Genomic DNA, 26,382 nt, shown 5'->3' with positions numbered 1-26,382 from the left:
GTTAAAACCAGATTCCACACCTCCAGGGAGCAGCTGGTCAGGGCTCCTTGCCCAATGGAATAGCATTTAGTGGTACTTTCAAGCTTCCAATTTGTGTTTCTTATATTGCCACAAGCTTAGCCATACTATAACAGACGTATTTTCACGTTCTATGCAGCTTCTAGTAATTTCAGGTGTTTAATACTGGGAGGGGTTTTTCTACACATCTAGTATGGTTGACGGAAGGAAATAACTGGTCACCAGCTTTCTTTGCATCACAACTGGTCATCTTTATAATGCACCTTATTGTTTTTCCTCATGTCCTTTCACCTCAGCCTATTCTCTCTTTATGATTTTGTGATATTTTTGTGGAGGAAATGGCTTCTTGTTTCATATTAAGTTATGTTTAAAAAGTTTTCTAACATTTTCTCCCTTTTGCCATAGCCAATCTTTAAATAATATATTCATCTTCAAGTTTTTTTAAATGTGCTCTTTTTTTCTTGTTCTAGTGTACATTTGCATATTTGCTAAGGTCCCCTCCACTCCCCTTTTCTCTTACTGTGTGGAGTTCTGATTTGACATGACGCTGCTCAGCATACAGCTATGTAGTTTGTAAATACCCCACTCACTGTCTTCCTGATTGCTCGTTGGATACATTTATGAGGCCAAAGGGCAGAGCACGTCCATGGTCACAGTTATGGCTGCCTTTCCTGTGTCTAGCAGGATGAATCCATACAATCGACAGGATCGACTTGAGTTCCTCTCCTGCTGCTAGTCCCTGACACTATAATGCTTGGAACCAATGGAAAGCTACAATCCCCAGCATGGTCTGGTCCCAGTACTCATCTTATATTTTTCTTCCCACATATGAAGTTTTAAATTGTGAAACCATACCCCATGAAATGCAATGGACCAGTGGCTAAAGGAGGGAAAGCAAGGGAATAATTTTCTGACTACCTGCAAAAGCTGCAACCAGAGGGGAGATTGTCCAGCTTATGTGTGGTACAGTCTGGAAGTTTCTGAGCCAAGAAGCAGAAGCTCAGAGAGAGAAATAAAGTTCTCTGTTTTCTTTCAGGAAGGCAGGGCTGTTTCTTCCATGAGGCTAAGCTGGGTATATCATCATTTTTTTTTTTTTTTTGCATTCTAACTCCCTGAGCCTTTCACTTTGTGGAAATTCCTTCTGAATGCTGGCTTTGGGTAAGTTTTAGGTTTTGGAGGATTACAACCATTGTTCCTTTTTCTGTCTTCAAGTCGTATTTTGTCAGGAAAGTTCACGTCAGAGGTTGATGGCCAGATGCTATTTTGAATCCAATTTGATTTTTGAGCAAAATCATATGGAACTTTAAATGTATCATATTCATAAATTAGTTTTTTCACCATGATTGACAAAATTTGCAAATATAAATTCAGCATGCTCTTCTTCACCGTGGAGAAAAGAGACATCCATCATTTCCTTACCCTTCTCAGGAAACTTTTTTTGTGTGTGTGTCTGTGAGGAAGATCAGCCCTGAGCTAACATCCATGCCAATCTTCCTCTTTTTGTTGAGGAAGACTGGCCCTGAGCTAACATCCGTGCCCATCTTCCTCCACTTTATGTGGAATGCCGCCATAGCATGGCCTGACAAGCCGTGCGTCAGTGTGCACCTGGGATCCGAACCTGGGCCACCAGCAGCAGAGCGCATACACTTAACTGCTACACCACTGGGCCGGCCCCTCAGGAAACTTTTAATCATTGCTTCTGGACTAGATTTTTAAAGAAAGATATGAGGCAAAAAATTCTACTCTATGCAGAGAATTTGAGCCTATATCCTTGACTGTATTAATCAGGAGAGGCTAAGCTACAGTAACAAATAGACCTGAACATGCAATGAGTCAATGAAAAAGATGGTTAGCTCTCACTTACCTAATAGTCCATAGTGTCCCAGATCAGGGAAATATTAGGAGTGAAATGAGGTAAATGGGGGAGGGGTATTCTGCACACAATCACTCAGGGGTTCAAGATAATGGTAGCTTTGTTCTCTTCATCATGTAGCTTTCAAGGTCACCTGGAGATTACTATCCCAGTTAGCCAGAAAGGGAAACACACTGGAAGTGTGCATGGGAAGTTTTTATAGGCCAAGTCTGGAAGTGGCCCATGTCATTTCTGCTCACATTTCTTTCACTGGAACTCAGTCACAGGGCCAAAACGAACCCCTGAACAGGCAAGACACTGTAGTCGAAGCAGTGGGTGCAGGAAGGAGACAAAGATAGATTTTAATAAACAATTTGAAATCTCTATCAGATTGAATTATCTAGAAAATTCTGTCAGGATTCTGGACTCTTAGTCAAACTTACACAACTTGACTCCTAAAAAACTCACAAATTATCAGATTCATCTATCTCCTGTTGGGCTGTGCAGAACAGTTCATGGGAGGCTTTAGCAAAGACTGTATCTGCACGTGAATTGCACTGAGCATCAAAGTCCTCTTGACATCCACAGAGTAAAATAGAAGGTCTGCAAAAACAATATTCTCACAAATGTGAAACAGCATTAACAAATGTAGCATTTGTGAACTTCAGCAAATTACTGATACACCTGCTCCATCCTATCATGTAAATGTACACTAGCTGGTTGCACTTAATGCAGAAACACTCTCAACATCTGTTCTAGCATTCAGAACACTGATTTGCTTAGACTAGGTCAAAGTATGATTTATTGCAGAAAAAAATTTAATATTCATTAAGCTAATACTTCTCATTATATTGTTAAAAACTTGAAAATTTTATCTAAATTCCTAACTCTAACTCCTAAACAACTGAGGAGTGGGCATAAGATATCAATTACCACCAGACTACTTTTAAGTATTTGATAAACTGAATGAACTATGACCCCACGGCAATAAGCGCAGAGTAGTGAATCTTAAACATGTAACACACACAGAGCATTCTAAATAGTATCTTATCATCTTTCATTTTAGTTATGAAAATCATAACTGTTTAATGCTCCCAGCACAGTGGGCATTTTTTGTTTTTTGTTTTTGTTTTTTGCACTGCTGTTAACTTTACCGTGTAGCAGCGGCTGCATAACACTGAGACTTCCTATGTTCACTATTAAACAAAAGCTCTTATTTCCAACAATATGTGAACAAACTTATTTTGAGCGCAGCATCATTCCCAAGAATTATTTATCGTGATTGTTTTATCTATTCACTGAGAATTCTCATTTTCTTGGTTCTTTACTTTATTTCAGTGTCAGCCATTCTGACAGCTAGCACCTGTGCATATTCTGGTTATTCAAATCTTTCCCTCATTACACACAGTGATCCTGTCTCCTTACCCATCAGGCTATACTATCTTTCTAACAGTCTCTGGAGTTTACACGGTTTACAGAAAATAATTAAATTCCATTTTTGATTTACATGGAGGTAGGCTGGTATAATGAATTAGCCTCAGACCCAGAATCAGGATTTCTGGATTCCATTCTGAAGACTTCCGTGAACTCCATGATCTAATTTCCAAAGCCATCTGAACCCAAATGCAAACGTCCATAAGATGAAGGAATTTAGGTGATTTTATAATCATTATCAACTGTAGAATTCCATGTGTATTTATTTTACATTTATTTATTTACTCAACCAATAGACATTTATTATCATACACTGTGCTAGGTATTGGGAATAATAATAATATGCACTAAGCCTTTTTATGTGTTAACTTAGTTAATTCTCATATTCCCCACTTAATGCTTGAAGAGACTGACACACACAAAGCTTAATAATTTGCCCAAGCTCACGTAGTGGTAAGTGGCAGAGCCAGGATTCAAAACCAGGGTGACCAGCTCCAGAGTGTCCTTGTGACCACTGGGCATCCTGCCTGAAGCACAAAGGGGAGTCAGAGGGGCCCCCTCTTCAAAGAGCTCACAGGCTGCAGAGGAAGATTGACATGTAAACAAATGGGGCCACGTGTGAATGCTGTACACGTAAACATACGATACATGCAACATGGAAAGTCGTTTGCCTTGAGCTAGTCACTCTGTTGGCCATATATTATGACACTTAATCCTAAGAGGGAATCTTCAAGGCGGGTATAACTACCTCCAGTGTTATATGCAAGGAAACCGAGCCCCTGAGGGGTTACCTAACTTTCCCAATACTCCATGTTAATCAGTGACTGAGCTGAGACTAGACATCACGTTTGCCTGATTCCAAATCCTGTCTTCGTTACCCTCTGTCACAGTCTGTTGCACACACAGCATCCCTACTTTGAAATTTTCTGAAACTTACTTCTCCATTGTTGTACCTATTCTTTCCATGAAGTTAAAATTTTAGAGTAAAAAAAAAAACAACAGGGTGGGGGGTGCCGGCCTGGTGGCAGAGTGATTGAGTTTGGCCCACTATGCTTCAGGGGCCTGGGTTTGCAGGTTCCGATCCTGGGCATGGACCTACACCACTCATCAGCCATGCTGTGGCAGCGACCCACATACGAAATAGAGGAAGATTGGCACAGATGTTAGCTCAGGGCAAAACTTCCTCAGCAAAAAAAAAAAAAAAACCTTTGCCCAAATTTGCTAACAATGCATGAGAGAACAAAATTATCATCCTAATAACTTCTCAAAGAATTTACAAAGTGAAAGAATGAGATTAGCTAGAATCATTTGACACTGAAGCCAAACAGTTGCTTTAAACCTTTGCTTCCTGCCTGCTGGGAGTGGAATCCTTGCAGTCCCTAAGAAACTAGATACTTGGATCAGAGAAACACATCAGCATCTCAGAATTAGAGGATACCACAGAGATGATTCCTTTATTTTATAAATGGAAGAATTAATACCTAGAAGTTTAAGTTCTTTGTCCAAAGTTTTATAATTAGTTAAGTAGTTAAAAATAGAATTCAGATCTTCTGCTTTTCTTTCTCATACTCATTATCCTGCAATCCCCAAATTTACATATTTATTATAATCACCCAGTAAATTTTCAAAGAAGTGTTACCCATTTATTTATAGGTAAATATAATATAGACTTAATAACTCAGTATATTTGGGCAGTGGTTATGGTTATTCAGGAATCTGTATATTTAAAATGTTTCCAAGGTGACGACAAAATTCATTGCTAATTCCCAATACATAGATGTCTTTCAAATATTGGTTTAGTATTGTTATACACGTGGGTAGAAATAAGAGGGAGGAAAGGGAGGAAACTGAAAAAAAAAAAAAGGGTAATGAGAAAAGAGTAGTAACGTGCTAACGACGGTGAGAAAGAGAGAATGAATACAGAGATGAAGGAAGGAATGAGCGGGGACAGGGGAGCAAGCTCACATGTACAGAGGAAGTCTCCTCACATGGGGTCCCTTCTGTTCCAAATTTATCTCCCACAACTCTTCTACACCCTGCTTTTATTTATAGTATTTCTACTGTAGTTTCCCTCTAATCACTCCACGTTCGCTCCCTTCACACACATACATACACAAAACACACAAATACGTGCAACAGTGTACATAAGAATACTGACAATTCCTGTGAAGTTGAATCATGATGATGTGGAAAAGACCCAAGAAGATTAATTCAGCATTGCTCCCGTTCTGTGAATGGCTCTCAAGTGTTGAGTTAAAAACAATTCAAGGGCTGGCCCCATGGCTTAGTGGTTAAGTGCGCGAGATCCGCTACTGGCTACTGGCGGCCGGGGTTCGGATCCTGGGTGTGCACCGACGCACCGCTTCTCCGGCCATGCTGAGGCTGCGTCCCACATACAGCAACTAGAAGGATGTGCAACCATGACATACAACTATCTACTGGGGCTTTGGGGAAAAAAAGGAGGAGGATTGGCAATAGATGTTAGCGCAGAGCCGGTCTTCCTCAGCAAAAAGAGGAGGATTAGCACGGATGTTAGCTCAGGGCTGATCTTCCTCACAAAAAAAAAAAAAAAAAGAAATCTCTTAAAAAAAGAAAAATTCCATAAATGGTCTTGCTTGATCTGCGTCCTCACTGAGAATATGCTGATAAAGCTGGACTTTGATAAACACAGGTTTATAAACTGTATGTTTGTGCAAGGTTTGAACTTTCAAGATCAGTTTGAAGAAGAAGTTCAGAAGAGGCCAGCCTGCAGTTTTCAGAGTTTGACCCTTTGGCATCTCACTAGAGCGTGAATCTAGAGGAGGACACCATCAGAGAAGCACACAGAGAAGTGTGTGACAGATATATTTGTTCTTCTGTCCTGACTTCACCACTCTTCTTCAGTTTGGCATTGAGTCATTTTCAACCCACAGTATTTTCACCCTGTTGGAAATTGTTTTCTTACTGTTAACTGATGGTCAACACTCTATTATACCTACTACTTCATATCTTTTTTTTCTGAAGTGATAAATGCCAACCTAGAAAGAATCATAAACAAAACAAAATAAACAGACTCTCATCTAGAAAAAGTATTGCTCATGTATTAAAGCAAGGAAATTGTTTCGTCTTTCGCATTTAGAAAAAAAAGGAATAAAAATGTGTACATTTTGTGATCGCAGATGCATTTTGATTTTCCTCGAACAAACGGTAAAAGATCACTCATAGACCTTTAACACTAAAACTCCTCCAGTAACCTACATAAAAGTTCAGGAGAATACATTTATGTCAAATTGGATAACAGACTCATTACGTAAAAATAGCCTTCGCACACTAGTCATTAATTGAAGTGTATGCTAAGATTTAAAACAAAGGACCGATTATGCCCCCTTCAATAGAAGGAATCAGGTATTCTTTAACTGCTTGTTTAATAACACAGTTTTACTTCAACTGACGGATTATATAAACCGTAGAATTAAATCTGAACTTTTTATACCATGAAAGTCCCAAGGTGAAATGAAAAGGTTTAATTCTTAGATTTCTATGTTGTTTTATTGAAGGGAAATGTTTTACTTAAAAATGTTTTCTGGGTGATTATCCCTATGTTTCTAATACTCAATGTTCGATACCTGTAGGGATTTTCTTTCAAATTTCTTAGCTCCTCATAATTCTTTTAGCTGGAGTTGTTCCCAATATTATCATGTTAATTCTTTCCTTTGCCCTTTCCATTACAAAACAGAAATCCTCCAAGTGTACTCCATGGATACAGGAAATAAAAATATTTAAATACATTTCTTTAATATTCAGCTGTATCTCTGAATAGTTCTATCATCTCAAAGTTATTCTTCTTTGACTGTGAAACACTGGATCCAAGTCTGCCTATGAAAATTCATGAACTCCCCTGGAATCTTGCCCCGCCTTCCTCCACTGCCATACCCACCCTCCTTCCTGTTTCTCTTTTCAGCTGGACAGATCAAGCAGTGCCTTGTCCCCTGACAACTGTGGGGCTAAGCAAAGGCTGCTGCTTCTGTTGGGGAGATCATTCTTTCCTTTTTTTCAAAAAAAAATCTGTCAAATTCACTTTTGTCCTTCAGACACCACCAGGGTCAAGGCCTCTTAGAAGCTTTCCATGATACCCCAAGGCTGTGTGTTTGGTGCTTCTGATAGCCTCGTGTAGGACCTTATGATTGGTTTATCAAAACACCTGCCACACTGTATTATAACTATGTGTTTCTTTTGTCTTTGTCCTTCCCTAGATAGTGAACTCTTTGAATAGTCTCATGGTAAGCAATAAGTAAAGAGGTAAATAAATACATATATAAATCTAGATTTACTGAAGTGCTTCATTGTTACTCTAGAAATGGAATATGAACTAATACTTTATTTAGAAGACAACAACATGCACTGTTTATGCTTTGAATTGTTCCAAATAAGCGTTAATTAGCTTATAAGGAAATATAAAATACAGGAGTATAGCTTAAATTATAAGCAGATGTGAAAGATGAGGTAAACGGAAAGTGAAGATAGGGGCATAGAATGGAGCCAGAAATAAAAGCTAAGGTGATAATTATGAATTCACATTAACACTCATTTTTCTTCTGGTTCTATGATAGTATCTTTGCTCCATTCCCACTCTGAATACTGGGATTTTCTCCTTATTTAAGGTGGTATATACTTGTCATCTGCAATTTCTTCTAGTATTAAGTCTGAAATGTCTGCCTAATTCGCCCACTCACCCAAGGTTTTGGAGAAAACTTTAAGAATAACCTAAGAAAGCTGGTCATTTCCCTAGAATCCTCCTCCTTCTCCTACCTCTTCCTGGTGGCTCCTCATTTCAAGCTTTGATACAATTGTACTAAGTTACACTAATTGGTACATTCTATTCCACATGTTTGGAACTAGTTCTACGGGAAGATAAAGTGCATATTTGCATAAATGAATATGCATAAGATGCAAAATAATGCACAAATATGTGTCTGTGATTAATTGGATAAAAACTTGGTTCACAGTGTACCCCTAAAACATCTTTACTGTTGACCATAGGATGAGTTACTTAACTCTATTTTACTGGAAATTGTGTGTGCAAAATAATTTCTGATATCAAATAAAATGATCAATATACAAATCTATCACGAGTGAAAATGGAAATAATGTTTAGATATCTTTTTACCTTAATCTAGTTGATTCTATATTTTTTCTGGTTAATTAATAACTTCCTTTATTCATGTCTGTTTTGTTCTTGAAAATCATGGAAGTTATTAAATGTTTTAATTTCCTTGAACCTCAATTTTCTTATCTTTAAAAAAATGGAATTAGTGCTTCCTCTCTCTGGATGAAAGCACTACATAAATGTCAGGTTATCTTTATTGAATCCACATGAAAAATTTGGTTAAAAAATGGTATTGGAAGTAAACTAGTCAACATACAATTTACTTACTGTCCTGGGGGAAAAAATGTAAATGTGGAGGAAACCTAATAACTCTTCTCTGTTGTGCCTAATAGAATGATTCACGCAGAGAACCGCATCTTTTTAACAACTCATTCATTCAAAGACTATTTTGGGTGCCTCCCATGCAACAGGTGCGGTTCTATGCAATAGGAACACATTTGTATTTCTTTTCCTTGTTACAACACATTGTACAAAGGAAAGGAAAATCCCTTACCACACAGAGCTTACATTCTAGAGTGAAAATAGTCAGAGGGAGAGATTTTTTTCAATTACCTACAGTGAGCCAGGCACTTAAGATAGGTGCTATATGTATATATCATCTCATTTAATCCTTACCCAAACCCTGAAAATTATGTATTATTGCCCTAAATTTACAGAATTGGAAATTGAGACTCAGAGAGGTACAGTGGTTTCCCAAGGTCTCAAAACCCAGCAAATGGTAGAACACGGGTTCAAATCAATTATGTCTGACTATAAGGCCCACATTTCCAACACAGTTACTCTTACCTGGAAAAATACATATAAATCGGTGGAGAGCAAACAGCCTCTGTTACAAGCTCAGAGAACCCTACGCCTGTTACTAGCAGCGTTCATTTTGAAGGGCTAGGCTTGCAGGCTCTGCTTCTCTATAAAGATCTACATTACTTCATTCATCTATGATACTTTCTAAATTTCCCAGATTCTCAATTTGGCTTCCAATGAGTCAACTTTGCTGATTCTCTAAACTCCGGTTTCTCCTTTCCTAATCAGACCTTCACGGGTTCCTGTTTTTCCCAATTCACTTGAACGCACAGGCTTTCTGGAACTCATTCATTCTTCCATTTTTTAATTAACAATAAAAATTATGGGACTGGTATCCTCTAGGCCACTTCTAGGGATGGAATACAAATGCAAATGAAACAATGAATCTGTCCGACTCTAATCCACTGGCTCCCTCTGGCTTAGCTAATCAACTGGTCCAAAATTTTTCCTCTCTTGCTATGTGTGTGTATGTGTATTAATCTCTCAAGCTCTGGCTATGATAACTGTCATGATTCCTTTTTATTATTTTAGTTTGCTTTTCAATTTGACAAGAAATATATATATACTTATATGTATGTGTGTGGGTGTGTATATACATATATAAAGATATTTATACATATATATAAGAATAAAAGAAAATACAGATAAAGACAAAGAATAATTACCTACAAAATCTCCCTACCCAGAAATAAGCTTTTGCAGAAAATTTTACTAGCCTACAAATTTCTTCCTATCTATAGTAAAACTTCCTGTAAATAACTCCAATAAACTAATTTATTCAATCAACCAACTAGCCCAATCTATATAAAATAAGTCAATTATAACAATCATTTCACTAACTGCTGTTTAATAAAATTGAATGGAAATCCACATCAAAGTGCTATGAGTACAAAGTGTGCAGCAAATATGATGTTATTTATCATATATATTGAATGTGGCTGATGTAGTAGATGAATAGTAAAACACTAAATATTTTTAACTTGCAGGGAACCTAAGTCTCTTTCTCAAATTGACATATCACATAACTGAATCCACCAGACCTTATGAAAATTTATTACATTTCATCTTGAACCCCATTTGGGAAAAGGGACAGTTTCTCCTCGAATTATAACTCATAAAGTTACTGCAATTCTATATGCACAGTCAATATTGATTAAAAACAATGAAAAGAAGGGCTGCCTTGACCTGGTGCAATTCTATCTTCCAGGAACCTTCTGGTTATCAGAGCATGTGCACTTCCGTGCTGATAACATAGACCACTGTGTTCAATTTTGCACTTTGACAAACTCAAGTTTGTTCACTAGGCTTTGGCTAACTTCTTTTGGGAAATCAGCTCAGTAAAATCCATAGATAGTGCTCAAGTTTTGACTTTTAAAGGCCCAAAACGCACACTTTCCAAACCTCCTTATAACCAGGAACATATAGACATACACTCATACACCTACACAGCTTAGATATCTCTGGTATATGTGTGACATAACTATTCCAGAATAGGCAGAATTTAGGTCTTGACCAGAAGTGTGAACAAAACTCATCTCTTACATAAAATATCACTTCAACAGATGTGAATGTGATTGATCAATCAGTAGTAGACACAATTCATCATGGAACATTTAGGAAAAGATGAGATATCAAAGGTATAACTTGGGAAGGAGTAGAAAACAAAGTTGATTGTTTAAAATAATTAAAAAATCCTGTTAGGTCCATTTTTTTAATGTGAGCTATGTTAATACTGTGTTGGCACCAATATTTCCACTTATGACTGTACTTTAACTGAAATTAGTTCTCAAAAAAGGTAGTCTGTGTCATGATATAAAAAGTACCTCCTTAACTTTTTTTTTCACTTTCCTTTTTTCCTTCCTGTTTTCCTTCTTAAGTTAAAGTTAGGTAACAAAGTCTTCCTTCCTACTTATTCTTAGGGGTCTGACACCCTACAAAAGCCACTGAAGCCCCCTTCTCAGCTGATGGGATGTCTCTAGGCTCTGCTTCAAACTCTCCTGCGCCCATGCTGTGTTGGAAGACAGCTCTCCATGGGTCTCTTGTGTTTCTACCTGTCTTGTGAGCGGACGCACTGACAGGTTTTGTTCCTCACCATCTTTTCAAGGATGTTTGTATAGTGAACAGTCTTGGAAGACAGAAGTAGTAGGTAGTAGGCAGGTTTGCTTACAGTCCAGAAGAATAAAGATAATTTCTCCCCTTGCAGCAAAGGGCAGGTTTGCTTGCTGCCATTATTAAAAAAATCGAGTTTCTTATGCTCAGGGAGCCTCAGCTATGACATGAACCCACTGTGTGTGTAGATGTCGCCTAGCCCTCATCGTGTCACCCTACAGTAATTGGAACTTGGGGAACTGATGCAGGAAAATGACAATACTCCGGCTACTGCTATTGCTATGACTAATAAATTGCCCTTTGTCTCTGTCTTCTGCCAGCATCCAAGAAACTCTGGCAGATCCTTCACAGTTCTTGACATCATGTTTCTCTATTTTTCTGCTTTATATACGGATTCTCTTTTCCATTCAGATTCTGTAGATGATGACTCATTTGGTTGGTCATCTAAATTTTCTTTCAGTTCGATTTCTCTCCAAATTTCTGCCTCCTTATTTGACCTTTCTCAGTCTAAGGTCCTCACTTGCCCAGGAAAAAACAGAATCCTATTAATAATAAGTGACAATGAACTAAAGTGAGAGGGATAAAAAAGAATGTGTGAATACAAAGGGAGGTGTGGATTATACATGGAGCATGGGCCCCTAAGAATCAATACCGCAGCTGGGTTTTCAAGTCCATCCCATTGGAGACATCATCCTAGAGACCTGCTGGGTCTGGGGTTTGGGAGTGGGCTGCATCGCCAGGGTGGGTGCCTTGTTTATTGACAGTTTGACTCTGCCTTTATTTCTTAGTTCTCACCGCTAAAAATATTACTTCCTTAGTAGTCCTGTTTCTCATCTCCCTTCCCAACCCCCCAACAATGAAATCAGGAGACTCATATTCAGATAAGCATGGTTCGTGATACAATGATCAGGAATTTTTACTTGCTTATTATCTCTTATTTCAGAAAGTTTCAGAGGGATGAGCACCAGGAGTCCTGAGAATCAATGAGAACTTATCAAAAATGCAGATTTCCAGGCCATATACCTCAAGGATTTTGATTCAGTAGGGCTGATGTGTGGCACAGAAATCTCCCATTTTTACTAAGCTTCTTGGGTGAATCTGCTGAAGTTTGTCCGTGGAACATTATATGAGTAACTCTGCTTCAGAAACTGCCTCCTGATCTGGCACTCTGCACATTTGCTCAGTCTCCAGAGATAGTTCAACCCCAAATATATAAATTAGTCACTGATAAATGTTAGTTGATGGCAGTGATTTGCCCTGGTAGACATTCAACTGCCAGAAGTGTTTTGATAGTTATTATTTTGCCCATGAAACTGAAAGATTCATAGTAATGTCAGAAAACAGCTTAGTTTAACATTTTGGGATCTACTTGGAACAACTTCTTATGATCTATGATCTATGGTACAATACTATGTATGTATTATTAGCAATGGCGGTATATACAAAGATGTATAAATGGAACCAAAAAATTAGAAGCTGTAGCTTATAAACACTTTTGGTAAAATATTATTATCTCAAAAGTATTTTATTTGAATAAGTTAAACTATGTGAAAATTTTTGAAAGACTAAGGGAGTATTTTTGAAAAGTACAGACTACAGCAGTCATTGCTATTGAGATCACAAGATATAAAATAGAATGTTAACGAAAACACATCTTACATCAGTGTATGGGATGCATTTAGAGAAAGGGCATAACATAATGGCATTGATGGTTCTGCAGGTCTCTCTTAATATCCTAACTTCCTAATAATGATGCTGATGGGAAAATTCTTTTTTCATTTTCTCAATATTTTCCAAACTAAATAGAGTTAAATAACCCAAGTAATAGCAGCATCACAGCCATGGCTCTTCTCTTTGAGTACAGATCAGCACACTTCACTTCCATCAGGTTTGATTAGGAGTTTCACACTTAAACTGAGTTGGAATACACGCCAGGTGAAACCCATGAGAATGAAGAAAATACAATGTGTATACAGTGCTTTAGAGATAAGGACACCATAGTTTAGAATGCCGGGAGTAGGATGCTACTGGAAACACTTCCATCTATACATCACTGAGTTATTGTGGGATTACTCGGGACAACTGATGTTACATAAAACAGGTGAACAATATTCTAACATATACACATTTTCATTGTTAGTAGGTGGTCTTTATCAATAAACTGCCTCTTAAAAAACAGCAACACAAATTTCAGACAGAAGTTTTCAGCTGTTTTATCTTTTCTCTGAAGTTATGCTGATAAAAGGTGACGGCACTTACAGTTTACGACAATTTTTACTTTTCTCACGTCTGGGAATGACACATCGTTTTCCGCACTGCATTCATATTCTCCAGCCTGGTCCCTTGTAATTCCATAAATGTCCAAATATTGTCCATTTTCAAATGGTTTTGCTGCAAGAATAAAAGTTACAGCACGTTTAATTGTAGCCACCTCAGGTTTCATTCAAGTAAAACAACAATCTCATGTCTTCCTATTAGATATTGCTGACAAAACATTTCCAAATGAAGTTGGGGAATTATTAAACCCATTGTCCTCCCACATTCAGAGGAAAAGTCAGAGAAAAAGCAGAAACTGAACAAGGGATACTACAACAACCATTTCCCCAGAACAGGATATACATGTGTTCTTTTTAATTGATTGTGGTCTCCTAACCTCATCACACATCAGGTAGAGCTCCGCACATTTCTGTAATTGAGATCAACAACCTCCTAGCAGTGTAGATGAAATTCACCAATACGACTTGGTACATATTGACTTCTTTTACACAGTGTCATCTAGCAATTTGACACTTAACCTAACTAAATGCTACTTTTCTTTTGGGGAAATCTCATACTCATTTTCAAAGTTTCAAGCCAGACAGCTTGAGAAGAGTGTAGAGATATATTAAACCATTGCCATATTTCAGTTTCCAAAAATATTAATTTTTCCAAGAGAAGTACATCATATACTATATATATAACCTACCCAAGAAACCTCAGAAAAAAACTTTATGACTCTAAAACTAAGAGTTAAGTGGTCATAAAAACAAACTAAATTATCTTTATTTTTTAATATTCCAGGGAAAACATTCTATTTGACTAAAAATAACAGTAGATTAAATACATAAAGAAAATCACAGATGCGAGAATATCTCCAAATGAATGAGATTTGGGGAAAAAAGACCACTTTCTGAAATAAGAGAATTTTTATTGATTTGAAAGCAGAGAATCATTGGGCAGGAAGGATATCTAGTCTACTATCAGGAATATGGCAAAGAAAGAATGAGCCCATGAGAATTTCAAGAGGGGGGACCCTTCTCCCTCCTTGCACAGGTCTTGAAAAATCACATTTCAATGCATACCAAAGAGAAATGGAAAATGAAACAATGATTCCATTAAATGATGAGTTTTCAAAAGTCAATCTTATTTTTGTTCTCATCTTACTCTGCTGCCAAAATTATTGTAATGATGTAGAAATTAGAAAACTAGTAAGAAGATTCAATTTTATATGAATAAAACAAGATGAAATTTAATTATGGTACTCCAAATCTAAAACTTATGTCAATTAAAAAAGTTTTTCTTTTCTGTAGGTTCTCTGAGTCTCTATCAGTTGCCACACTTTCTGCCCTCCAGGTAACCATAACTTTGTTAATTGAAACCTAGAATGTTTAGAATGAGTATAATTAAGTCACCTCTCCACTTATTTGGCTGATTTCAGGTTGTAGATGCAGGGGAGCTATACTTCTGACATCATAGTTGGCTGATATGCTATTTCAGGTATATAGAGGTAAGCTGACGAAAGCAACAGTTGTCTTCAAAGTTCATATTCTTTTTTCGTGTGTGTGAGGAAGATCGGCCCTGAGCTAACATCTGACAATCTTTCCCTTTTTTTGCTGAGGAAGACTGGCCCTGGGCCAACATCCATGCCCATCCTCCTCCACTTTATATGGGATGCCTGCCAAAGCATGGCCCGACAAGCGGTGCGTCGGTGTGCGCCCGGGATCCGAACCGGCGAACCCCGGGCTGCTGCAGCGGAGCGTGCACACTCAACCGCTTGTGCTACCTGGCCAGCCCTCAAAGTTCATATTCTTAAAATCTGATTTTATAATCATCTTCTTAGCTCAACCTAGTGGCCTGCTCTGATTCTAATACACAAATATAATGTTGATTTTCCATTGTTCTCTTCTTTTGCTCTTAATTTCACCCTTACAATAAAGATAATCTAGGCTTAAATGTGTCTGTAAAAACTGTTGAAAGATAGGGAGGACAAAATCCTTATTCATATCCAAGAATTTTTAAAGTGTAACTTGAATTATAAAGTAAAGGCAATACTAAATGGAAATTAAATATGAGGAGAATTGATATACCATATCAGAATTAAATAACCTAGTTGGGCAGTACAAAATGAAGCCAATCACAAGTGAAAAGGTATACTATTGTGAAACTTTGTAAAAATAAATTTATTAGGATCTGACTTATTTTGAATATTAAAATGTTTCTTGAATATTCCTATTTTTGTGTACTGACATAATTTTAAGAAATTATATCCCCCCAAATGCATGCTTTTGATAACAAGCATATATTATAAACTATTTGAATAATCTACTATCTATTTCTTAAATAAATCATTAAATATGGTGTGTATGAGTGTATGTGTGATTGTTTTTGCTATTTAAAAATTGCAAAAATATGAACAGTCTTTTAACGTATTGAAGGATAGAAAGAAACACATTAATTTGTATGCATACCAGGCATCAAAAAGTATAATGAAGAGAGAGAAACAGTAGGTTTCTTAAAGAAGAAGCAAGCATTTGTTTTTCTCTCCTAAATGGCTAAATGGCAGACTCTGAAAGATTCAGAGCAACTACAAGAAGCTGTATGATAAAATATCATCAACATCAGGACCCATCACTCAACTCCGGAGAGCATTGTTCACATCTATTGAATGTTTCACTGCACAATCTACATAACCATATTGAGGGATCCTTCTCCAACCCCACCAGAGAACAACGTCCTTACAACTATCAGAATTACCAGTAAATGTGTATGCATTGCATAAATCAGTAGCTACTGAGGCAGTGAATGGATGATATTGCCAATACCAGCTGTCAATAATATAACACAAATATAAGGACACTCAGGAAAAACAAAGCATAAATGCATGGTCAACATCTTAATTTCCCCACTGGATTCCTGGTACTTTTTTTTTTTTTTTTTAAAGATTTTATTTATTTATTTTTCCCCCAAAGCCCCAGTACATAGTTGTCTGTCATAGCTGCACATCCTTCTAGTTGCTGTATGTGGGACGCGGCCTCAGCATGGCTGGAGGAGTGGTGCCTCGGTGCGCACCCGGGATCCGAACCCGGGCCGCCGGCAGCAGAGCGCACGCACTTAACCGCTAAGCCACGGGGCCGGCCCGGATTCCTGGTGCTTTAAGTCATCCTGTTACATACTCCATTCACCATGCATCAGCTCTTCCAAAAGGTGAGCTCTAAGTATTCCCCTTTTCTTACACGAATCGTTCTGTTTCCACCCTGAACTCATCTTTGCTTTTTTCTCAGTCTGATCTTACCAGACTTGAATTCCAGATTTGAAACTTGGAGTTGCTTTGCCCAGGATTTAAACCCTGTAGTTCAATAGCTGTCTGTAATTTGCTTGGTTGCCTCTTTGGATTTGGTTGTGCCATATATAGTAATTCTTTACCTTAGTTTTGGAACCAAGGAAACCAATTCTGTCTTTAGACACTTATCTGGGTTTCCCTCTATTCCCATCACTCCACTAACAAGGAGAGAGGATTTGGGTATAGTATATTAAAATGCAAAGAAGGATATTTCAGTTCATGAAATATAACTCAACTTATCCCCCAAAATGGGGGGAAAGACCAAGGCTGAAGGGATGTAGGGAGCTAGGTCATGAGGACTATTACCAAAGCCAAGACTACAATGTTTCTCAGGGATATGTACTATCCTAGGGTACTTATTACAAATCTAGATGAGTTATAAAAACATTATCTCTTAGGGTACCAATTATAAATGTCAGTGAGAGAGAAACACATTGTGATATGGCAGCCTTCTTCTTGTCACAGATTTTACCATTCTCCATGAGTGCAGCAAGTTTCTGTTTTGCTCATCTCTGTGTCCCTAGCTCTAGCATAATGCCTGAAACATCATACACTTGGTAAATATTTACTGAACAAATAAATACATACTTTGATTAATGTATTAATAAAGCCCTGTAACGATAGAGCACAGAAAATCTAAAGTAAACACTTAAAGTTGAAGAAGTTGCCACTTCTCTTTCAGAGTCATGAGGGAGGAAAAGAACTTTAAAAAGAGGTGTCATCCTTGGTGACATCCTGAAGTGATAGGTGATGGCACTGGTGAGAACAGTCTCTGTACAGTTATCAAAGATTCTTTTTAAAATTATAAAGACTAACAAAAACTTTAAATACAATTTTGAAGAAAAAAATATAAGTACTGTCTATAACCTAAACAATATTTTCATTTGTGCATAATCTCTTCCAGGCATAGATGGATTCTTCTCAAAAAATAGAGGACTGAAGAAATTCCACAAGCTTTCAATGATGCCACTATTATCACCATCTTCAAAGAGAAAGCTGAAAAATAGGATGCAGCTGTGCTTTATAATCTCTCTCTCATATTGATTTCTGATAATAACCTGGCCAGAAAGAGCTCTATATTTGCCACTAAACAATATCTAGATTTGGCTTCATGATTTGGCATAGCTGTGAACATACTTTATATCGCATATAGAAATTGTTAGCAACAGCATTATCTTTCCATAAAGTACAAATATGTTTCGGAAAAATATTTGACAATATAAATTTCTTCCCTTAATTTCTAGGACATTATCCTTTGATACTTTTCCTCTCACTTCTCTGGCCATTTCTTTTCACTTTTTCAAAATCCTTCACATCCTCACATTCCTCAAACACTGTTTCTGTTCTATTACCTCTTTTTCCTTCATTGAGTACACTGTTTCAGGGGCTCGTTCATTCATTTGTGTTTTGTTACTATCTATATATTGACAAGTGCCCCATGGGTCTATTTAGCCCATATCTATATCTTGAATCTTAGACACCTATGTTCAACTGGCCATCTCCACTTGGATGTCTCACAGGCATCTCAAAGTCAACACGCCAAAAACAAATTTACCTTTCCTGCCACACCTGCAGCTCTTCCTGTGCTCTAAGTCTCAGTGAGCACTTTGATCATCATCCAGTTGCTCAAGCCAGAAACCTTAGTATTAACTTTGACAATACCTTTTATCTAGGTCTATATATCCATTGATCACTGTGTCCTGTCAATTTTAGCTCCTAAGTAATTCTCAAAGATCGTCTAGTAGCCCCTGTGTCTCAGTTACTGATCTGGGAGTGCACATACTCAGACGGTATGCCTATGATTTCATACTGCTTTGCAGAGTCATTTCAATTATTTTCCCAAACACTTGCTCAAAAATAGTCATCCCACTTTTCCAGGCTGCCCTGCAGGAACATATTTTGTTAGGGTCTCATAGCCATTTATTACTAGATGGCACTCTGCAATTGAATTTTTAAAATATCCTTGGAATGGCTCATTTACATTTATGATTGTAATTATTTCCTGTCAGCTTGCTATCACCAGCATATTTGGTATCATGCAAGCATCTCTTCTGTGCACTGCACCATACTGAGTAGATAGGGATGTGGGGTCTAGAACCTGTTTATCTGGCTTCAAATCCCAGCTCTCCCATTTACGAGCTATGTGACCTTATACAAGGTATCTAACCTTTAGTTTACTCATCTGTGATATGTGAGGACAATAACAGAACCTGCCTTACATGGGTGTTGTGAGGACTAAGCGGATTAATACAAGTAAAGTGCTTATAACACTGTGTGATACATCATAGAATTAAAAAAAAAAAACATATTAGTTGTTATTACGATGCACAGGTTTAGGCATGCCAAGGAGGTTGGTTTAGACAAATACTGTTTCCATGGTGAGAGGTTAGTATATCAAGGATTGGTGCCTTTGTCTTAACATGATATTCAATTGGAACCAGAAATGAAAATAAGGACGGCACTCAAGGGGCATTAATAGCAATGACCAGTTCAGCTCTCAGGTCCCTGCAGCAGATCAGTAAACACATCTGCCTTGTAGATCTGCAGATGAAACCGAAGGTGGATCGCACGTTGGAGTCACTTTCTCTATGCCTGAATTCCCAAGGACAACTTAACCTTCTTGATTAATTACTCTCCTTTCTTAAAAGATATATATATAAAACTCTCTTTATCATTGGTCTAAAAACAGCACTCAAAGACGATTTTCTGATGGAAACTATAGGCTGAGATAAGGTCCTTATGGCCTCTTTCTCCTCATATAGCTGATCTTACTGCTGCTTAAAACTCTTTACCCTTATATTCACCCAGATAACTTCTTTTCATCCTCAGATCTTTGCTTAAACAATATCTCATCAGAGAAACCCTTACTGATTTACTCACTGCTCAGTCTAGAAGCTCCATGTTATATACTTTCAAAAAATAAAACTAAACAAAAACACCCTGCACTAATGTTATGTGGCATATACATCCTTGCTATTACTTATTTAATTATTAGCAATTTTTAAAATATTTATCTTTCCTTTTATACTCTAAGTTCTGTGATATAAAAGGCTACATTTTATTCTGTGTTTGATATGGACTCTATACATATTCATTGACTATATGATTAAAGAAAGATACCATAATAGAAAGTCCAGAAAATTTTCCATTTCATTACAGAAGGTAGATTAATCTTATTCAAATAATCATTAACCATGTCACCATACATAAAAATAATATTTACCACTTATTGATTCCTTATTATGTATAAGGTACCATGCTAAATGCTTTTATTGTGAATTCCTCAGTTAACCTTAGGTAAATGTATGAAGTAGATTCTATTATATAGAATAAGACTCTAATGGTTAAAGAGGTTAAATATTTTGCCAATGGACCCAGTGACAGATATGAAACTCAGAACTAATTCCAAAATCTATGTGCCTGATCTATATACCATTGAAATGCTGCATTTGTTCTCTCATTTGTAAATGGTAATAATAAAAATGCTTATTCACCGTAAGAACTAAATTAGGTCATGTGTATGTAACCCTTGCTCTTAGAACTATAAAGCACTCTATAGATGTTAATTTAATCTCTGAATGATATTATTTGTTTTTGTATTAGTTTTCTATGGTGGCCATAACAAATTACCACAAACTTATTGGTTTACAAGCATATGAATTTATTATCTTACAGTTCTGTAGGTCAGAAGTCCAGCACAAGTCTATGGTAACTGGAACAATGGGTCCCTCAAAGATATCCATGTCCTAGTCATGGGTGTCTGTGACTCTCTTACCTTACATGGCCAAAGGGACTTTTCAGATGTGATTAATGCTAAACACCTTGAGATAAGGAGATTATATTGGAGGGCCCAATCTCATCTTATGAGTCCTTAAGAGTAGAAGAGGGAGGTAGAAGAGTAGGTGAGAGAGATATGATGTGATAAGTCACTATTGCTGACTTTGACGATGGAAGAAGTGAGGCATGAGCCAAGGAAAGCTGTGGCCTCTAGAAAGTGGAAATGGTCCTCTGCTGACAGCAAGAAATTGATTCTCCTCTAGAGCCTAAAATATGGAATTCAGTATGTCAATACTTTGCTTTAAATCTGGTGAGACCAGTACCAGACTTCTGACCTACATAAGTGTAAGATAATAAATTTGTGCAGTTTTAAGCCACAAGTTTTGTGGTAATTTGTTACAGGAAAAATATAAAACTGATACTGGGTCTCACTGGACTAAAATCAAAGTGTCGGCAGTGCAGGATTCCTTTCTGGAGATTTGATTACTTGCTCATTCAGGTTGTTGGGAGAATTGGGTTTCTTGCTGTTATAGTACTAAGATCCTCATTTCCTTGGTGGATGGCCATTCCCAGCTTCTAGAGACCACCCTCATTCCTTTGCTCATGGCTCTCTTCCTCCATCTTCCAAGTCATCAAGTAGTGAGTCAAGTCCTTCTCCCACTCTGAATCTCTACTAACTCTTCTCCAGTCTTATCTCTCTGAACCACTCTTCTGTTTTCCTCTTATAGTTTCAAGGACTTGTGTGATTAAATTGAGTCCACCCGCCTAATCCAAGACAATCTCCACATCTCTGGTCCCTAACCTTAGTCACATCTGCAAAGTCTCTTTACCATGTAAGGTAACATAGTTATAGGGTTTCAGGCATGTATAGCTTTGGGGGCCATTATTCTGTCTACCACAGTTCTTCATTAGACTTTGCAGTTCTACTTACACATACAAATTGTAATTTGTCTATAATTTTCAGAGATAGCAGGAAAAGAAAAATGTGTGGTCTAATTTATAAAGTTGCTGAGTTTATTAATACCTCTGAAAAAATATGAGTGAAGTTCAGAAAAATAAATTTAATTACAACATTCCTTTGGAGGCAAATAGTTTTCATGAGAATGCACCACAAATCTAACAGGTAATGTGATTCTGTGAAGTTTTGTTAGAGCACAGAAATAGTGGGGTTTGAAGGAGCGATGAACAAGAGGGTGTATGTGCAGATAAAATTATGGACGTCATCTACTGAAATGACTGCAACAGAGATTTCAGAAGCAAACAAAAGCAACCCAATAAATAAAAAACTACAGATTTTAATTGTTTTGTTACATATTTATCATAGTCCACCAGACAGCACTGAAGGAAAGTTCTTAAACCAGCTCACAACCAATTGTTTCTTTCCTTCCTGCCTGCCTTCTTTCTTTCCATTCATGCATTCAACAGAGATGCAGGATCACTGACCAGTGAACAAGACTGTGTCCCTTTCAAAGAGCTTATAGTTTACTGGAGAAATAAAAGTATAATCAAGCAATTTCAATAATGTGTGATAAGTACTATATTTGGGGTAAATATAGGATGCTATGCTGTCATAATTGTGCTGCCATCATTTCAAGGAAAATTCCTAAAAGTTTGGTTAGGCCAGAGCATTAATTTGGTGAGAATGAGTAGAGGTGAGGCCAAAGTTTTCAGCAGAGGTCAGAGACTACATGGTCTTTTAGCTTTGTGAGGAATTTGGATTTTAACTTAAGGAATGATTGGAGTGCTATAAGTAAGAGTATGACAAATTTGAATATTTTAGAATATTATATTTTTAAAAAGATAACTCTGGAATTCTGTCCCCAGTTACAGTTAGGAACAAAGACCAGAACATAAACCACTAGTGAAATGAACAAAATATAAACATCTCTTTTCAGATATTGGACAACAGGCAACACATAACTGTGATCCCTGAAGCAAACAAGAGCCCCACAATCGATCTCCGTGACATTCTATCTGGAGGCAATTTTCAAACCTCAGGCTCAGGGAGGTGGAAACCAGAGCCCAGTGTTATTACTGAGTTGAGCAAAGAGAGATTGGAATTCTGGCAGGCCAAGGGGGCTGGGCATAGTGCTGCAGAATTCTGAAGAGAAGGAACCTACACAGACAAAGAACTACCCAAATCTACATGTCTTTCCTTGTCTTTACTGAGAACTAGGCTGTGCCTGCATAGGGAGACGATCCCAAAAGTTGGGGAAAGAACAATTGGAGAGTTTGCAGGCTGAACAATTCCTACAGCTCAAACAAGGTGAGGAGAGATTTGATCTCTGAACATCCAGAATGGATAGTCCTTTGTAATCACTGGGGCATTCAGCAGAGACTCCAGAGGGCTTATGTCTTAGTAGTAGGCTGAAAAAAAGCTGGAGTGAAGATTCTTCTAGACCTGTTCTTTAAAGCTTAAAACCAGGGTTCAATAGAACAAAATGATCTGTAAGTAATATAGCTGCCTACAAGTAAAAAGTTCAACACTTCCCAAATCAACAAAACAAAATCTCGACTTTCAACAATGTAACAACACAATGTCCAGTATCCCATAAAAAAGAATAGTATATATTTAAAGAAGCAGGAGACTGTAAGCAATAACTAGGAGAAAAATCAGTCATCAGAAAGAGACCGAGAAATGACAGAGATAATGGAATTCTCACAAAGATTTTAAAATAGCAATCTATTATAATTATGTTTAAATATTTAAGGAAAAACATGAATATAATGAAGAGAGGAATGGAAAATAGAAAAAAAATAGCCCAATGAAAATTATCTACATAGGAATACAAAGTATATCAAATGAAATATTAATTGGATGAAATTAACAGCAGATTAAACACTAAAAAAAAAAAAAAAAAGATTATTAAGCTTGAAGATATAGCAAGAGTATTTAGTATCTACCCAAACTAAAGCAGGGGGAAAAATATGAACAACAGAACCTCAGCGATATATAGAACAATATAAAATTTTCTCATATATGGATACTGGGGTCCCATAATGCATACAGAAAAAATTCTTTGATGAAATGAAGGCTGAATATTTTCAAAATTTGATGCATACAATAAAATGGCAAATTTAAGAAATTAATAATCTCCATGCAGGATAACCACAAGTAAAATCAGTCAAAAGCATATTATAATCAAATTGCTGAAAACTAGCAAGAAAGAGAAAATCTAAAATGCAGACAGAGATAAAATACACATTATATACAAAGAAACAGCAATAAGAATACTTGAGACTTCTTGTCAGAAACTATGCAAGCCAGAAGACAATGGACCAGAAAAAGAATAAACGTCTATGATCAACTTTTTAAACTTCAATCTTAAGAAGCTAGAAAAGAGAAAGAGAATAAAACCTCAGGTAAATAAAATTATGGAAATAATAAAGAATGGAAATCAGTAAAATTAAAAATGGACAATCAATAGAGAGAATCAATGCAATCAAAAGCTAGCCTTTTGAAAGATCACTGAAATGGATAAAACTTAGCCAGACTGACAAATCGTGAAAAGAGAGAGATAACACAAATTACCAATGTCAGAAGTATAAGAGAGGACATTACTATAGTTATAAGAAAAACTGAATGGCTACTAAGCAAATAATAAGTAAAACTACCTACAATTTAACTCAAGAATTTATATTAGGGCCGGCCCTGTGGCTTGGTGGTTAAGTGCACGCGCTGCAATGCTGGTGGCCCGGGTTCGGATCCCGGGTGCGCATCGAGGCACCACTTCTCCGTCCATCCTGAGGCTGAGTCCCACATACAGCAACTAGAAGGATGTGCAGCTATGACATACAACTATCTACTGGGGCTTTGGGGGGAAAAAATAAAATAAATAAAATCTTTAAAAAAAAAAAAGAATTTATATTAAATGGACAAATTCCTTGAAAGACACAAATCTCCAAACTGATTTAGAAGAAATAGAAAATCTGAATATTTAATATGTATTCAACCACAAGAAATTAAATTTATAATTAAAAAACTACCCACACAGAAAACTCCAGGATCATATTTATTAAACTTTTAAGAAAGAAATAATACCAAACCTACACAAATTCTTTCTGAAAATGGAGGTAGAGGAAAACTCCCCAATTCATTTTATGAGGCTAACATTATCTTAATATGAAAACTAAAGGCATCAAAAGAAAAAAAAAAACACCCATGAACATAGACACAAAAATCCTTTAACAAATTTTTAGTAAACAAATCCAGCAATATTTAAAAATGATAATACACCATGACCAAGTGTCGTTTATCCCAAGACTGAAAGGTTACATGACTGAAAAAAATCACATATTCATTCAAGATAAAAAAAAAAGTTTCAGAAAACAGAATTGAAGGGAACTTTCTCAACCTGACAAAACTTCTATGAAAACCCTACATCTGACTTCATATTTAATGATGTAAAGCTAAATGCTTTTCCCCTAAGATGAGGGTAAAGGCAAGGTTGTCCAATCTGACCCATATATCACATCTTAAACATTAATTCAACATTCACCATTGACCTAAATGTGAATCATAAAACTATAAATATTATAGAAGAAAACAAAGGAGAAAACCTTTGTGACCTTGACTTCAGTTAAGAATTCTTAGATACGACACTAGAAGCACAAACCATACAAGAAGATATTGATAAATTTGATTTCATCACAATTAAGCAAAACTTTGGCTTTGCAAAAGACACCATTAATTAAATAAAAGGCAAGCCACATAACAGGAGAAAACTTTTGTAAATCACATATTGGCCAAAGGACTTGTATCTAGAATATATAAGGAACTCTCAAAACTCGGTAAAAACATACAACTCAATAAAGAAATGGGCAAAAGATTTAAACAGATACTTTGTTAAAGACAATATTCTGATGGTTAAGAGGCACATCAAAAGATGTAGAACATGATTAGTAATTAAAAGTTAGGAAAACCAAAAGCAAAACAAGATTCCGCTGCATATGTATTAGAATGGTTAAAATTTAAAAACAAAACAGAGCAAAAAAACCCACAGATTAACGCTGGTAAGAAGCAGAGCAACTAGAGCTCTTCTCTGTTGCTGGTGGGAATGTGAAATGGTTCAGTCACTTTGGAAAACAGCTTGTTAGTTTCTCATAAAATTAGACATGCATTTGCCATGTTACCTAGCAATCACACTTCTTAAGAAATAGAAACTTATGTTTAATACAAAAAACCTATATACAAATGTTTATATGAGCTTTATTGACAATTGCTAAAAACTGGAAACAACCTAAATGTCCATTAACCAGTGAACGAGTAAAGCAATTGTGGTACACCCATATAATGCATTACCATTTGCGAATAAAATTATTCATATATATACAACATAGATGAATCTCAAATACATTTTATTAAATAAAAGAAACTAGCCAAATTAGCCAAAAGGCTACTTACTATGTGATTACATTTATATAACATTCTGGAAGCAGCGAAACTATAGAAGTGAAGAATAGATCAGTTTTTGCCATGGGTTGGGGAGGGGGAGGCTGACTGACTACAGAAGGGCAGCATGAGGGAATTTCTTAAAGTGATGAAACTGTTCTGTATCCTGATTGTGGTGGTGGATACACGATGATGCATTTGTCAAAACCCATAGAACTGCACACTAAAAAGAGTGATTTTTTCACTTTATGTAA

General features: G+C 36.7%; 1 protein-coding gene across 2 annotated transcripts in view; it reads right to left on the bottom strand.

Moving 5' to 3' along the window:
• NEGR1 (neuronal growth regulator 1) overlaps positions 1-26,382 on the bottom strand; it is an 823,575-nt gene that overhangs the window by 262,967 nt on the left and 534,226 nt on the right. For both annotated transcript variants that reach the window (XM_087449002.1, XM_004431502.3), the window contains exon 4: positions 13,620-13,751. In XM_087449002.1, the coding sequence (XP_087305128.1) occupies positions 13,620-13,751 (132 nt within the window). The remainder of the gene's footprint in view (positions 1-13,619; positions 13,752-26,382) is intronic.

Source organism: Ceratotherium simum, chromosome 2, assembly GCF_057802395.1.
Source record: "Ceratotherium simum simum isolate JZ-2026a chromosome 2, ASM5780239v1, whole genome shotgun sequence".
Taxonomy (NCBI): domain Eukaryota; kingdom Metazoa; phylum Chordata; class Mammalia; order Perissodactyla; family Rhinocerotidae; genus Ceratotherium; species Ceratotherium simum.
This window is presented reverse-complemented; position numbering and strand designations above follow the sequence as displayed.